General features: G+C 32.2%; 2 protein-coding genes across 2 annotated transcripts in view; one reads left to right on the top strand and one right to left on the bottom strand.

Annotated features, from left to right (window-relative positions):
* Positions 1 to 11,681: 11,681 nt before the first annotated feature.
* LOC109214490 lies at positions 11,682 to 13,761 on the top strand. The gene is made up of 3 exons (XM_019378410.1): positions 11,682 to 12,283; positions 13,133 to 13,254; positions 13,408 to 13,761. The coding sequence occupies exons 1-3, from the start codon at positions 11,864 to 11,866 to the stop codon at positions 13,556 to 13,558; spliced, it is 693 nt and encodes a 230-aa protein (XP_019233955.1). The 5' UTR covers positions 11,682 to 11,863; the 3' UTR covers positions 13,559 to 13,761.
* Positions 13,762 to 14,143: 382 nt separating this feature from the next.
* Positions 14,144 to 16,877, bottom strand: part of LOC109214489 (UDP-galactose transporter 1) — an 11,037-nt gene continuing 8,303 nt past the window's right edge. Inside the window, exons 4-5 of the mRNA XM_019378409.1 lie at positions 15,336 to 15,567; positions 14,144 to 14,655 (exon numbers count right to left, since the gene is read on the bottom strand). Coding sequence (XP_019233954.1) covers positions 14,434 to 14,655; positions 15,336 to 15,567 — 454 coding nt within the window. The 3' untranslated portion in view covers positions 14,144 to 14,433. The remainder of the gene's footprint in view (positions 14,656 to 15,335; positions 15,568 to 16,877) is intronic.

Raw genomic sequence — 16,877 nt, 5'->3', positions numbered from 1 at the left:
AATATCTTATTATTCTACCTTCTTTGTGTTCACTGATAAAAGGACGCAGCTTGACAGATTGATAAAGAATGTAACTTAACAGGTCACAACCTTCTTTACTTCAATCCTTTTGCTGATTTTTTTTTGAGAAGAATCCTTTTGTTGATATTTATATAGAAAATATATGTCGAATAATTTAAGATATTAATTTTCACTATAAAATTTGTAAAAATTGTAATATCCAAAGCAAAAAACCAGTTTAACACAAAAGAAATCACAACCATATTTTTTAATTAACATTTAACGGTAAACAAAATAAAAAAGATCTAACTTATTCGAGATTCAGCAGAGGGTAAAAAAAGAAAAAGAATAAAAGTGAAAAACAAAACAGTTTTAGAATGAAAACTACATTCTGCAACAGATTAAGAAAGAGATTGTGGACTTGAGTACATATGACCAGACAGTAAATCAACAAATAATATCTCACATTTGCCTGAACTTTTCGTTGACAGAGATAAATTAGAAGTAGGTTCAATTTATATATTAGCAGAAAATAAAATTCGGTACAAATTATGCTAACACATATGTATAGAATATTGTTATATCACAACACTTGACTTTCTTAGTTAAAATAGAATTGCAATGTTGAACAACAACAACAATAACATTGAACAAAATAATATTTTTTCTTTCTTGCACAAATATCAGCTACCGATCTATTATGTTCAGATTCATCAAATAGTTTTCTCACAAGATGACCATTAATCAATATGTACACTTAAAAAAGTAAAATACCAATCCAGGTACAACGATAATGCAAAGTATGCTATGAAGAACTAATACGAAAAAAGCAATAAGAATTCCATTATAACTTATGAAAATGTTCAAATTTGGTCTTCATATTTGAGTTATTTGAAATTAGGATATAAGCTATATTCAAATGTGCATTCAATTGAAGCATAAGCGAAACTCTAAGTCCACCTCTGGTTAGAATTCTTTCTTCCAACACAAATAATCTTTATAGTTAACGGTCCAGATATTGGTATTGATATCAAAGTTGAATACTCCTAATAGAGAATTAACTTGACGAAACAAATTTTACCTCCTCAATTCTTTAAAACATGATTTTTGTAACCTGAATATGAAGTTGAAATCAAGGTCTTTAAGAGTAGTTGTTGGATCAATTTCTGATTCTGGCTTATATGTTATTCTGCCAAAAGTTGATCCTTTCAAGCCGAACCGTCTATAAATAGTGTAATTGGTGCAGAATAAATTTCAAATGATCACGAACCGAACCTAGACCATTGAACAAATTGGAAGTTTTTAGTGGTGAATAATTCTTAGCAACTAAATAGCTTAGCTTGTGTACTTCTCAATATATTAGTATGTGAATACCTTATTTTGAGTTGGTCCACTTAGCTTCAAGAAATGCAGGCCATAGTACTTAATCACAAGGATATTCTCACCGAACAAAAATGATTGTAATAATCTTTGAGCATTCTTATAAGTACCTAATGACCATTCAATTATAGGAAAAATCATAAGAAATCATGGATGTGAAGAAGAAAATTGCCACATATATAAAGAGCATAACCAACTAACTCTAAATTCTAAAGTCGCTACTGATGGCAAGTACCACAACTTTGAGCCGTATTTCGTTACAATTAAGCACATATATTATGGAGAAAGTTATAGATCTCACCTTTATTTTTCGTTTTTCATTGTCTTGATCATGTATTTGCCATCATTTGACAAGTAGAAGAAGCTTCCACTTTTTCCAGGACGATTAGCCCTCTGAGAGGGCCACAAATAAACAACATATACTTTGTTACATCTACCTTAAATAACATTCTTAAATCCCTGGACAATATACTGGTCAAAAATGCTTAAATTTTTGTCTTTTTACACACAAAGTCTCCCAACTCTAGCAGCAAATTGGTGTGTGTATTGTAGTTCAAAAGGCATTGGGCATTATGTTAGATTGTGACCAATAAAATATTTTTTATTGTAATGATATAAAGAAGATGCATCATGTTGTATACATATAGAACAGATTGTGCAACTTGCTATGTTTATGACCTTATAGATTTGTATAGGTAGTCATAAAGTCATCTTTTGATAAATGCCGTAAAAAGGAAAGGGTTGCAGAGGCTGAAAGTCTCTTTGGTAGGTATCAAACCTAAAATTATAGCATCATCATAGAGCTTTTCACTATCTTTTATTTTATTTTGCCTACAGAAGGCATCAATTAATGTGGTGTATATATGCATATCGAGACTGATACCGGCTTTGACCATCTTATTAAAAAGGGCAAAAGCTTGTCTGTTATCTGCTATGGTGTAGCTCTGAGATATGAAAATGGTGTAAGTCAATAAATCTGGAGAGATACTACTTTACATACCTTTCTTCAGCATCTTATAAGCCACTGCAATCCTTCCGTATGGCCATAAAATCTATTTTTGTGTACACAATTATCGAATATTAATTTTATACACTTACTTTATTTATATTTTTCACTTTTAATTCAATATCATTGTTAACTGATAATAAGAAAAGTGATCAATATTATATACTAAAGCAGTTCTGAGGAAATGTCTAATAACCACGTGGGACATAAAGTTAAAACTGAATATGTAAAGAGCCGATCAAAAGCTTTATAATTTTTTCATGAAAACAATATAAGTTAACATAAAAATTGCCAATTGCCAATAACTAATTCAAATAAATCTTAAATTGTTGTATAAAAGCTCAAACCTATTCAAATATTTGGCAGACCATGACGGTTACTTGGCAAAGAGTATGCCTTAAATGTGAGAATGATACTGGTATTCACTCCATTCCAAAGAAGAGGCCTATTAGTCAGTATTCGATTGCCATGAGGCAGTTTACTTTCCTTTGTAGCAGAAAAAAGATTTCTGATGTACCTACAAAAAATATGATTTTTCTCGTGAAGGCGCATTAAACTATCAAGAATGATCTAAAGAGAGAAGAGAAGAGAAGAGATTTGCCTAAATCATGTGAATATGCTCAGATTATAGACTTTTCAGAATAGTGATGAAACAATATCTTGCAAAAGAGAAGAACATCTCTGCAAAAGTATGTATCCAAATTCACCAAATGTAAGCACAATAATACACTATGTATTCTCCACGGTAAAATGGTGAGTGTAGTATATAACTTCACTTTTTTCTAAATTGTACTAAATTATCTGTCAGGCAAGCGCCATAAATAGATTGTGAGGATTTTGAGATCGAATATGGAAGAGAATTGTACTTAATTATCCGTTACAGAAACTGTAGAACTGTTCATGAATTAGAAATGATACACTCGCCTCCTGTAGTCAAGAATTATTGATTGGTATACGCTGAAGGGAGGAAGAATAGAACATAGAACACAGAACACAGAACATATATTTAAATTGGGAAGTTGGAAATTGATGTCAAAAAGCTGTGCAATCATCCTAATGATAACCACTGCAGAAGGTTTGGTGGATTAGGAGTTGAGATCGTGGTGCGAGATTGTGGGATGCAAAACACCATAACTTTTCAATTTAAGCATCTTCCTGCAATGCGGTAAAACCGTTGCAAATGGCGGTTTCATAAAAGATGCACTAGGTATGATTTTGAGGTTTCTAATTTGAATTCTTTGACAGAATCCCACCAAGGGAGGATTTTTTTCTTCTTGATTTGGGAAGATGAAATATTTGCCTTACCTATTCCATAGTAAGAGTTTAAAGAGAGAGAATTTAGGGATGTTGGGTGAGGCTAGGGTTTGTACTGTGAAGAAGAAAAAAGGATTTTTTTAATTGCGTTTGTCTCTTAATTATAGTTCCTTCTAGGCATTTAATGCCACTGAATGATTGGTTACTATTTTCAAATTCAAATATCAAATAAAGTACGTAACTAATTATTACCTAGATCAACTAATTTTGGCCTAAAAGTGACATATGTCAATTTCTCCATACAACACTTGGCAGATTCTCATGGCAACTTCTTTCCTTTTAATAATAGATAGATAGATATTTTCTTTATTTATTTTTGTTTCCATTTTAAACATATGTTAGTAGTATTAAAATTTAATCAAGAAAAGATTTTATAGAATGTAATACTATCAATATACATCTTTATTGTCTTTTCAGAAGATTAATCTTAGGCCTCTAGCAACCTAAATTGATGGTAATTGAAGGAAATGATATATTCTTGGAGAAATTAGAATTAGATATAGGATTATTTAAAAGGTTAAAATTGATTAGGTAGTGATATTTGAAATACTTGTATAGTTTGTTTGGCCAAACTTTTAAATTGGGTTATGTTGAAAAGTATTTTTCTCTAAAGTACTTTTAAAACTGTACTTTTAGTGAGAAATAATTTGTATTTGATTAATTAATTTGAAAAGTATTTTTAAGCAGTAATTAGTGTTTGGTCAAGCTTTTTAAAAGTATTTTTAAGTCTATTTTTCTCAAAAGTGTTTTTCAAACAAATATTTTTAGGAAGAAGTTATTTTTTTCTGCTTCTCAAAAACTACTTATTCTTCTATTCAAAAATAAATTTTTTCTTTATAAAAGCTTGGTCAAACACTTTACTTTGAAATAAAAAAATACTTTTGACCAAAAGTGCGATAAATTCTTGCCCCATCAATTATTCATTGAATAATTTGTAGAACTTTAATTACCTCAATTATTATTACAAATGGAAGGTACAAATGGATGAAAATAGATTTCAACTGGATGCACAAAATATAAAACTCCCCGTATTTAGTGTTTACATCAGCAAATGAATACATGTCATCAGTTATATATATAAACCATCCTTTCGCTTTTATTTGTTTAGTATTCTAAAAATACATTTTGATTTTTACTTGTCACTTTTAGCATATTAAGAGAAGACACTTTTTTTTCCTGTTATACCTACAATATTAATTATTCATTTAAATCATTTCCTCAAAATTCATTAAAAATATGCATCAATTAATATGTGTATCATGGTAAATTATGCATTTCGTGTATTATTTTTTAAGGGGCGTAAAAAGTCAGAACGTGTCAAGTTAAAGTGAACGGAAGGAATATAAATTTTTACCTTAATTTATAACTAAATTATAATAAATTAATGTGATTTGTATGAGTATAGGTAGTATGGCTGTCCAACGGGACGAGCCGTCCCGTCCCGTCCCGCGTCCCGTCCCGGTCCCGTCCCGTCCCGCTTCAAGTTAAATGGGATGGGCCAATGTTAAACGGGACAAGGGATGGGACGGGACGGCCATTTCGTCCCGTTTGTCCTCTCCCGTCCCGCGTCCCGCCAGAAATTATTTTTTTTTTTAAAAAAAAAAACTAGCCGTTGGCCAACGGCTTAAATGGCAAAAATAGCCGTTGCCAATCCAAACAGCCCCTACACCCCCCAAAACACCCCCTCCCCCCCAAACTTTTAATATAACCCCTAAGTTTATTAAATTACACTTTGGCCCTGTTTTCTACTATAAATACCCCCATTCTTTTTCATTTTTTTCCACAAAAAATTAATCTTCTCTCTCAAATCTCTTACATTCTAATATCCTATCTATATTCTATATTATTCTCTCAATTTTGTTACTATCAAGTATCAAGTGCTATCTTTCAAGTTTCAACTTTCAAGTATTTGGGCAAATTTTTTGGAGCAACTTTCAAGCTTCAAATTAATTCGTCAAGTATTTGGAGCAATATTTGGGCAATTTCTTCAAGTTTCCCAAACATTAATCACGGTGCACTCATTCCATCTCCTAATTTTAATATATAATTTTTGCGTATCATTTTAGTGCTTAATTGTTGTGTTTACTTTACGTGTTATTTTTTCGTATTTTATTTGTGTGTTTAATTTTTGTGTTAGTTTTTTTAATATAATTTCGTATTTAAATTATGGCACCTAAAAATGTATTTGGCATTTTTAAAAAAAGTAGTAAAAAAACTAGTAAAGGTGAAAGTAGTAGTAATCCTAATCCTAACCCTTCTCCTAGACCTAGAATTAGAAAAGATATTGATGAAATGACTCATGTTGATGAAACTTTATTTTTCCAACCCCCCGTATTTTATGATGTTCATGTCGGAGAACAATTAGATTATGAAACTTTACAAAGACAATTTGGCAATGATATTTTTTTTGAGGACGAAGAAAATGAGGATGAAGAAAATGAGGAAGAAGAATTAGATGAAACACCCACTAGTCCCGCAACACAAGCTCCAACTCAGAGTCAATCTCAGTCTGGAGCTTTACCCCCTGTACCCCGTGTAAGGGGTAAGCCTAAGGTTGAACGTCCCAAAACATCACTTGTATGGAAATTTTTTAAACATGATAAAGTCAATCATCGTGCTATCTGTGAAAAATGTAAGCAACAATTTGCACACACAATAAGTGGTGGGACGGGGGGTTTAACTAGACACTTAAGAAATGTTCACAAATCCTTATGGATACAAGCTAACATAGAAGCCGGAAAAACTATAGATCCTACCATCAGTTCTGGCACTCCTAGTGGATCTGGTTCTAATCAAATTCAACAACAACCTGACCCTGCTTCTGGTCATGTTTTACGCAAATATAACAGAGATAGAGATCGTGAGAACTTAGCAAAAATGGTGGCTGTCTGTGGCTTACCTTTTACTTTTCCTTCTCACCCTGCTTTTGTGCATTATATACAAGAAACTTATAACCCTGCTTTTCAAGGTTTTCCTAAGACCACGGTTAGCAATGATGTTTTTAAATTTCACACCGAATATCTTCAGTATATTCGTTGTGTATTTTTTCACTTAGATTGTAAAGTGTCTATCACATCTGATATAGGTCGTACTCCTAATGGTTGTGATTATTTAACTGTTACATGTCATTGGGTTGATCATCACTGGAACTTGCAAAAACGTATTATTGGTTATAAATTTGTTGATTCAAAACACACTGGAGCATATATTGCAACTACTGTTCTACAAATACTTGATTTTTATGGACTCGTTAATAAAGTTTTAACTATCACCTTAGATAATGCTTCTGCTAACACAACCGCGGCAAATAGCTTAAGATCTAGACTTTGTCCAATTAATCCAATAATTTTTTATGTTAGATGTGCATGCCATATTTTTAACCTGGTCGTAAAAGATGGTCTTAATTTATTTTCTGATGCTTGTAGTAAAATACAACATGCTTGTGGCTATATTTTTCGTGCTCATAAACAAAGTAGAATTCGTGAATTTGCTCAACAATGTGCTAGTGCTGGCCTTCCATTTAGAAAAGTTCCAAAAGTTGTTTGTACTAGGTGGAATTCTACTTATGAAATGCATATAGTTGCTTATGATTATCGGGTGCCTTTCCAAAATGTATTTAATATGCATAATGCTTACCCCGTTGATCAAATTGTTGATTCTGATTGGGATGAGATCAGAGAGCTTACTAAATTTTTAGAAAATTTTTATTATGCTACAAGATTTCAAATTGGAGATCATAGACATTCATTAGTGGAGGACAGTCTAGAGATTTCCGTATTATTCATAGATTGAATTAATTCAGAAAGAAGAAATCTTGATTTTGAAAAATTAACCACTAGGTAAGAAGACGAATACAATGAGATACTTATCACTGGGAGCGATGACGGCATGGAGCTCATGGAACATCAATCAACATTGCCAATTCCAGTAGAATGTCCGAGAGATATTATTGATAAGTTACAAAGAAGCTATATAGGAGCTTACAAATATTAGTATGATAATTTGTAATTGGCTACTAAGAGGCCTAGTTCAAACAGAACCCTTCCTAGAAGGTGGCTGCGTAGATTAGGTGCTCTTCAAAAGAATTATATTTGTATTTGAGATTTGAAAGTTCTATTAGTAAAATAAAAGGCTCTAAGCGTTGAATTATTTTTATGAATTGTCTTAGTTACTTAATAGTTAGTACTTTAAAATTATATTAAATAAATTATAACTCTATTATAAATTTATATTTACTAGAATATTTCATTACAAGTCTTTTGTTTTAATATTTTAAAATTCTTTACTTAGTTTTCTAATTTTCGTTTTAACATAGTAACATTTAAGTTTATTAAATAAGTCAAAAATCTAGCCGTTGCAAACTTTAAAAACATAGTAATTTTCAAAAAACTAGACGTTTTCTTTATTAAAAAAAATACACTTAAGGCCCAGGAACCCGTCCTGTCCCGTCCCGTCCTGTCCCGTTCCGTCCCGTCCCATCCCGTCCCATCCCGTTTGTTAGCGGGACGGGATGGGACGACCGTTTTGTCCCGTCCCGTCCCGCCACCGTCCCGCTTAAATATCGTCCCGGCCGGTTGGACAGCTTAGGTAGTAACTTTTTACCATTCACCGATAGCATTAATAAGAAATGGCAAAGCTAATCAGTTTCTTGTCTTTTATGGGGTGGTCCCTTCACTTTCACATTTCAGAATTCAGAGTACTCATTTTCCCATTCTTCTTTTCTCATGTCTGAATTGTAACTATGAAAATGCAAGGCAAATGATAGTGGAACACTAGTTTTTAAAGTTCCATTTTTCTTTTTATAATTACACAAGTTTTGAACATATTATACAAAATCTCATAAAATAATCGTTAAACATAGAAACAAGAAGATTTCCCATGCATGGCTGCTCTCGAAAAACCGAACGTAGAGTAATAAAAATAAGATAATTAATACGAGTGTTAATAATGACAATTACCTAGGCAAAGACAACAACGAAGCAGCGGAACAGGATTTACGCATATTATTTGACAATATTTTCTTAAGAATGATAATCTTGTCTTACGGGTTGATCAATGCATAAAATGAGGTGCCTATAGGAGTAGAGATATTAATAAAATGCAATTAGCATTTAATTAAATTCGTTTACCGATAATCAAATTTGACACATTTTATAAAGTTAAAATAGAAGGTACTTTATTATATAAACTGCAGTAGCAACTTTCAGTAAGATTTTCCTCTTGTTGAAATCATTACGTCTTGAGACTTGATGAAAAGTAAAGTACTTATTATTATTTGCTTTAACATTTATGCAAGAAAATGTGGTAATGACAACACTCAACACTCAACAGGGCAAAGGCTGCAAACGACAATTCTATTGCTCAGACTTGAGAACATGGACAAAGAGCTTCTTCATAAGGCTGATCACAAATCAGAATATAGTCAAGATCAATCATGAACACGACACAAAAGAAATAATGAAAAAAAAAAGTGAATGGGATTTTTTTTTTAGAAAAATGATATTGTATGACTATTCTCAAAATAATAGCCGAAAATATATATATTTTTTTGTATATCATACATTTTTAGTATATGTTATATACAAAAAATATATAAATTTTATACACTTTTGCGACTTTAAGATATAAATAGTTTTGGCCGCGGGCTAAAAGTTAGGGGTGTGAATGGTTCGGTTCGGCCGGTTATCTAACAAAATTTGTACCATAATAAATTTTCGGTTATTCTATTATGTATAACCAAAATTAGACTTTTCGAACCGTCCAATCATGTCGGTTTCTCTTGGGTATCGGTACGGTTCGGTTAATTTTCGGTATTTTTTAAATATCATGTAAAATTCACCAGTAGAAGTAGAATGCAATAACATACGTTCTTTTATAGCACTTAGCAAAACTCTCTAGACATTTTTACTATTTAAAGGGTGAGAGTTAAAAAAAAATTAAAGATGGCTAGAGCATAAATCCAATCAACTATTCTACAACACGTAAAAGAAACCAAGCAAAAGTAAAAAAAAAATATAAATTACACGAGTGAAAAGATATTAATCAAGCTGTGACTCAAGAATAAAGTTTATAGAAGATTAAATATTCAAAAAGATAAATCTAAATTATATGAAAGGAAATATATTCAATACATTGTAGTTTGCTACTCATAATCGCTAGAATACTTTGTGTCTTACTAATAAAGATACTTGAAATAACTTAGTTTAAGTAGAAGTAGCATAATATGTTTTAGAAATTAGTATTTTGAGTTTAATTAGTTGTTGGCTTATAATAGTTTTCATAATTCTAAGGCCCAAAAGAAAAATTTAATGCATTATTATTTTTAAACTTACAACAACAACAAATAAAAACCTACCCTAATTATCGGTGCAATTATAGATTTATATAAAACCTACGGTTTCTTAAAAAGAAACCTAAAAATCAATCCGGTGCGATACAATTAGGTTGATTTAGTCGGTTTTCAAATATCCATTGATACCCCTACTAAAAGTGATCATTGCCCCCAAAAATTCAACAAGAAAAAAAGATTTTCGATTCGTATATAAGCGTTTTTCCTTTTGTTTCCTTTTATCTTTTGTGATAACTTTTGAAGAGGAAGATTGCCTTTTGAAGAATTAAAATGTGCCATTAATTCTTAATTCTTTAGATTGGACATAGCATAAAACTGAATTAAAGACACTGAATTTTGATTATTACTTGGAAAAGGAAAGGATTGATAACAAAGGATTATGATCTCGTATTTGATTTAATTTATGACAGAGGGATGAGAATTTGTTTTAATTGATTTTAAGTTTTGTATCTTTTAGTAATCTGTTTTGGATAGGGAGGCCAGAGGGAAATGAGAAGAAAAGATCCAGTGAAAAATATTCACTTACACATAAAATTTTATAGTAAACGTGAGTTGGTAAATTGAAGATAATGTAAATAACATGGTATATGTGATTAAATTACTTTAGTAGTGCATAATTTTATTCTACAGTATATAAATTAAATATTATTTTCAGTACCTAGTTGCAACTAAAAATACCTAGTATTAATTCTTTAACAATCTTTAAATAATAATAGACTGGTTCATTAACAATCTCCACGAAGGTGATAATCCTTTGCTAATATCAGATCGGATCATAATCCCTTTATATTATAGATCTGACTTCTACCACCTTAATTGCATCGAGCAGTGCCACTAGCTCAAAATTTCTATAAATTTCTCTTAAAATCATGCCTTAATTGCTTTTTATAAATACTTTAAAAAATTCATTCTATTTTCCTATTTCAGGCAAATTATTTACGTATACTTCTTCTGTTCACTTTTAGTTGTTCATTTTTTATTTTATAATACTTTTAAAAAAAACTAAATGCAGTATATATTTTACAAGTTTACCCATAATAATAGTGACATTTCAAAAAAATTGGGAAATGAGTAGTTATGATAATGGTAAAACAGGAAAAAAAAAGATTGTCTTTCTCTTAATTTGCTAAAATTGATAACTAAAGACGAAAATATATTTTTAATATAGTGAATAAGTAAAAGTGAATGGATTGAGTATATTATTTCCTCCGCTCCATTTTACATGACATTGATTTAATCTGTTTTCTTACTTACTGCTTTCTATATTAGATTAAAAAAATTAATTTTTAATTTTTAATTTTATCTTAATGATATTTTTATAGTTATAAAAATGTTATACTAATATATTTAAAATCATAAGTTGTAAGTATAAATTATTAAGTGTAAAAAGTTTTGTTCTCCTTAACCTCTAGTATAATAAAATGTACTATAGTGGAGTAGTATATATAAAATGAAATGGAGCGTACGAGTAATAATTTGGCCTAAGGAAATTGTACAAAAGATTCGGGGTCAGGTCATAAAAGCAAAAAAAAGGGTACGAAAAAAGAATCCACCATTTCATCATCAAAACTGTCAGCATATATATTAAATCCTTTTCTTTAATATTTACCCACACAGACTAGTGTACTGCCATAACTAGCCACTGAGTAATACCCGTGAGTGACCTCCCCAACCCCCCAACTAGCCAATAGTAATAAATAAACATTAAAAACCATAGCTTTACATCACCAAAGACCCTCTCTCCCCATAAACCTCTGCACTTTCTTGTGTTGAATGAAAAATACATGAACCTTAAGTGGTGAAAGTGGAAGAAAATGACAATGAGTTCAAGTTCATTTCTGAGGCAACTAAGTGGAAAAGAAGGCTGGAAATCAACATCAAGAAGATGGGGTGGTGGGACTGGAAATGGTGGATTTCAGAGTTATAACTGGAAACAAATGGAGGAGCTGAACAATATGTGTGGAGGAGGAGGAAATGGTTATCAAAATAATGGTGGTGGGGGTTTAGTAATGAGGAAGAGAGTAATGGTAGTTGTGGATCAGAGTTCACATAGTAAACATGCTATGATGTGGGCACTTACACATGTTACTAATAAAGGAGATATTCTAACTCTACTTCATATTGTTCCACATTCTTCTAATAGTAATAAGGGCTCTTCTTCAGCTGATTCATCTTCTTCTGCTGCTCATCTTGCTAGCTCTCTTGGATCCCTTTGTAAGGCTTGTAAACCTGAAGTAAGTCCCCTTTCTTGGCTCTTATTAGATGACTATATTCAAGTTAGTGGAAGGCGGCTTACGCACTGTCCTCCCAGACCTATTACACTGGGTTTGTTGTGTTGTTAAGTACCAATATTTTGTTTTGTAAATAGGTCTAAAGTGTTTTAATTAGTGAATAATAGTAGTAAAAGATTAGGTAACATTAATGTGCTCAAATTGCACTTGTTTCTCTGCATGTTCTGTTTTGTTTGTCAAACAGTGTTCAAGTGCTAATTTTCTGCAAAAGATAATGTAACGTATTGTCGGTGTTTTGTTGGGTGAGTTTTAAATTACAATGTCTCTTGATATCAGGCTAAACCAAAGATTGGTGCTAATAAATTACTTCAATTTGCTTATTACTTTTTATTTTGCATATATTTTGAGGGGAGGCAGTATTATCTTTATTTTCTATGAAAAGATGAAGGCTTTTTCCTTCTTTAGTTTCCCTTTGTTTGTTTTGTGTTAGGAGGGAAGATTTCTCTATCCATTTTCCCCTCTTTGGCTCTCTCTCTTGTGCTCACTGTTCAATGCATTTTTCTGTCCTTACTTTTCCTTTCAAATACACACAATAATAAAGGAGGGAAATCATTACTAGTGACAGTTTCTTCTTTTCCTTTTCAGAGTGTTTTCAGATCCTTTATTTCTTTCTCTCAACTCTCAACCAAACAAACAACACACTACTAATAATTTCTTCCACTGGCTTTTGCATTTCCCTCCTTTTATTATGCTTTCTTTTTCTTTCTTTCCCTAGTTACACTAAACAAGCTTGACATAATTCTTTTGTTAGTATTATGACCTATTGTCAATTTCTCTTCTTCTTTTTTAAAGGTTGAAGTGGAAGCACTAGTAATACAAGGACCAAAGATGGCAACTGTAATTAGCCAAGTGAAGAAGCTGGAGGTGTCTGTGTTAGTCTTGGGTCAGAAAAAGCCCTCAACTCTACTTACCTGGTACTGTATATAATTTTCCTTACACATATTTGAAGCAAAATTAAGTCTGTAGAGCACTAAATTTCGAGAAAATAGAGCTTGGAATTTTTCATTTGTTATATCATTTTTAACATGATGGATTTTTCCTTTAATTTTGCAACTCTACTATTACAGTCTGTGTGGGCCAAGCAGTGAAGAAGAATTTGTGAAACAATGCATCAACACATTGGATTGCTTGACAATAGGAGTAAGGAAGCAAAGCAAAGGCATGGGAGGATACCTTATCAGCACTAGATGGCAGAAGAATTTCTGGCTCTTGGCCTAGTCTCAATTCAGTTTAGTTTAGGAATTAATATCACTCACTACAATATGGATAATAATTTGTGTAGAAAGCTTTCAGTAGTATTTCCCATGTAGCATTCCCTAAAAAATTCTCTTCTGGTCTGTAATTTTATATATATCTAAATACTAACTGAAAACTTGTTATTTGTGCGAAATGCACTTCTTGTATCAGCTATATTTCCCTTCTGTCCGCGCTGAATATTTGTCTAGTTATAGAATTACTCGACACAAAATACAGAGATGGTTAAATTGATCTTTTAGGCTGAAGGGAAAAGTATATCTAACGCTCAATTTTTTCGAGTAACCAGACACTATGCCTTAAAATATAAAAATCCTTCTCATAAAAGTTGGGTTCCAATATTTGTTGGAGAGACAAGAGTTAACCCATCTCAACTCTACTAGGAACAAGCAGCAACAGGCCGACTCGTGCAGAGGAAAAGAATGATTGCAAACTGATTTTCACTATTTTTCCATGGCATATCTTGAATAAAAGAACTTGCTTTACAAAAACTAAAAACAACAAAAAGTTGTGGGCAAACTATGAACCCAAATACTAGCCAACTTGGAGTGGAGATAATAAATGAGGTAATAAAAGATTTGGTACCGGAATTACCTAATTGGTACATTAGACAAAAGTGAAAGAATCATTTCTCTGTGCTTCTCTTCTATACGCAAAAACAAAACCAAATCTAGCCAATTCGGAGCAGGGGATGAAGGTAAATAAATAAGTTAAATAAGAGATTCAGAATTTGATATACCTAAACGGTAAATTAGACAACAATGAACGATTTGTTTCTTCTTTATACTTCTCTTCTATATCATAGTTTTATCTAGTTCCTGTTTCAGGCACACCAGGCATTAAACTTTATCCTCTAACTTCTCGTTTACTAGAGGGACAAACTCCATACTTTTTCTTGGGGTCCGAGGTGTCCGAGGAGTGCCTGGAGTTTGTTGTGAGAGCATGTGCCTCACGTACCCATAGAATGTACATCCGATAAGTGTTATAGCACATCCAACGGCATTCATCATTGAGATTGGGTTTCGGAAGATAAGCCATGAACAAGTTACAGCAACTGCAACCTGCAAAGATATTCACAAGAATTTTTCATTGAAAGACAATAACATTGATAAATACAACAGTACATTTAGTTCCGATCAACTGGAGACCGTTATATATAAGACAATAACAGATCTAGATACCATGACTTCAGCTAAGGAACGTAGTGACATCAAAAACATAAGCAGACAATTTAGGTGGACAGTGTTTGAAATGGTCAACTCATGAGATATTTGTTTGTATTGTCTTATTTAACATGCAATCAAGGCTAGCTCAACATTAGCTTGATTTGAAAAGTTCAATCTATATTTTCACTTTCATAGGTTGAAGTAATGAATCAAATTTCTACTTTGTCAGCATCTTATTAAGTGTTGATGAGATCAAGTAAAAGCAACGTCCTACAAGATATGCTCATATTGGTCCCTGAGATAATTTTGGCACATGTATACATGCATATGTGTCATGATGAGATCTATAAATTCATGTTTCTTAGCAATGTTAATGCACCAAACCACCAAAATGCAATTGAACATGCCAAATCAAATGAGCTTAACCGATAAAGAATTATTAAAAGCACAAATGCACGGGCAAAAGAAATTGTTAGCTCTGACTATGCATGAATCTGAAAATGTATATATGAATAATTTTCAAACAAGAAACTAACCAAAAGCATTAATAAACAAAATAAGAGCATAGCTTGTACCTTAAGGTTTCCAGCGACATTAAAGGTGACTGCTGTGGTTGAGTGAATGACATAGAAGATAGAGAAATTGAGGCAAAAAGCCAACACACCAGAGCCAAAAATAATGCAGAAGGATGAAAGAAGTGGCGGACCGGTCTGCAACCATGCCACTACTCCAGGGCCTTCCAGTAGTAAAGCTGGTACCGCCAAGATCATTGTGGCAAAAGGAGCCATATAATATACCGTGTTTATGCTACAAAACAAAAAAGTAAATGAACATTACGTGTAAAAATGATGCTGCTAAAATTAAGAGCAGCGTCCAAAATCTTAAGAAAGTTTTGTTGATTATGAACACATGTACAACTTTATCTGGGGAGCCAACTCTGTTCTTTTTCTTTTTTCTGTTGATAGGTAAATACAAATTTTGATTATGAAGTTGTACTCAAGAGGATTGCAGCCCTTTTACATGACAAAAGAAAGCATATGAAAATGAAATGACCCAAACTGATGAACAAACGGTTAACGTGTCATTGCAAGTTCCAATTCTGATAATGCCTGGTTATATTTTCTTGCAAGATTTTGTGTAAACAAGGATTTAGGTTTTAGAAGCCATAAGCGTATATTCTGAGTTGAAATACAATGTGAGTTTTGAAAATAAACTACAGAATAGAAATGGATAACATAAATTTGGCTCCAACTAGTCTGGTGATTATAATGAACCTGCTGATAATTCTAGAGATAAATGAAACACACATAATTTAAGAATAACTGCAGACTACTCCCCGTCTTTCCCTCACAGTGTTAAATTATAATCTTAAATATTCTTTTCATTAGTACTTATATTATCCTCTAAAAGGCTAGTAATAGACAAGGATTAGTAAACTGAGTGAATTTCCGGAAAAAAGGAAAAATAAAGAGGTTGAGTTCCTTCGTTATTCCTTTTTATGTGATATTCTCTTTCCTTGTAAAAACAAAAGTAATTTTTTCATTAGTACTTACATTATCCTCTAAAAGGCTAGTAATAGACAAGGATTAGCAAACTGGGTTAATTTCGGAAAAAAAGAAAAATAAAGAGGTTGAGTTCCTTCGTTATTCCTTTTTATTGATATTCTTTTTCCTTGTAAAAAACAAAAGTAATTTTTCTGATCATGAGTTGCAAATTTTTATCTCGAGTTCAATTTCATTCTAAATTAAGGCCTAAAGTCATCATAGGACTTATATCTTTGGTTGGAATCCAGATAGGAGGGATTAAGATAGTCATCTCCTCCTTTTTAGCTTGTTAACTATTTTCTGATGATATGCCAAGGTAAAGCATCAAACAGGTGATGAAACCTGCAGAGGAACTATCATGTCTATCTCTTCTTTCCTGGTGACAAGCAAACTAGTAGGAACCACAGGATTCCCCACCTAGACTGCGGTTTCTCCCATGGAAAAGGAAATTAAAACCGGTCTCAGAACCTTCCTAATAAAGGGTGGAAAAGTAAGTATATATGAGAGAGAGAGAGAGAGAGAGAGAGAGAGGGAGGGGGGGGAGGGGGGGGGGGGGTACTTTTACGTCGTACG

The sequence above is a fragment of the Nicotiana attenuata genome, unplaced genomic scaffold (genome assembly GCF_001879085.1).
Source record: "Nicotiana attenuata strain UT unplaced genomic scaffold, NIATTr2, whole genome shotgun sequence".
NCBI classification, from domain to species: Eukaryota; Viridiplantae; Streptophyta; class Magnoliopsida; order Solanales; family Solanaceae; genus Nicotiana; species Nicotiana attenuata.
The sequence above is the reverse complement of the archived record's forward strand: the minus strand, read 5'-3'. Positions and strand labels throughout refer to the sequence as shown.

Bases quoted from the DNA above. Each gene is read 5' to 3' on its own strand.
- LOC109214490 (XM_019378410.1), top strand. From the start codon at position 11,864: ATGACAATGAGTTCAAGTTCATTTCTGAGGCAACTAAGTGGAAAAGAA. The intron at 12,284-13,132 runs GTAAGTCCCCTT...TCTTTTTTAAAG, and splicing joins GTAAGGCTTGTAAACCTGAA to GTTGAAGTGGAAGCACTAGT. The intron at 13,255-13,407 runs GTACTGTATATA...CTACTATTACAG, and splicing joins CCCTCAACTCTACTTACCTG to TCTGTGTGGGCCAAGCAGTG.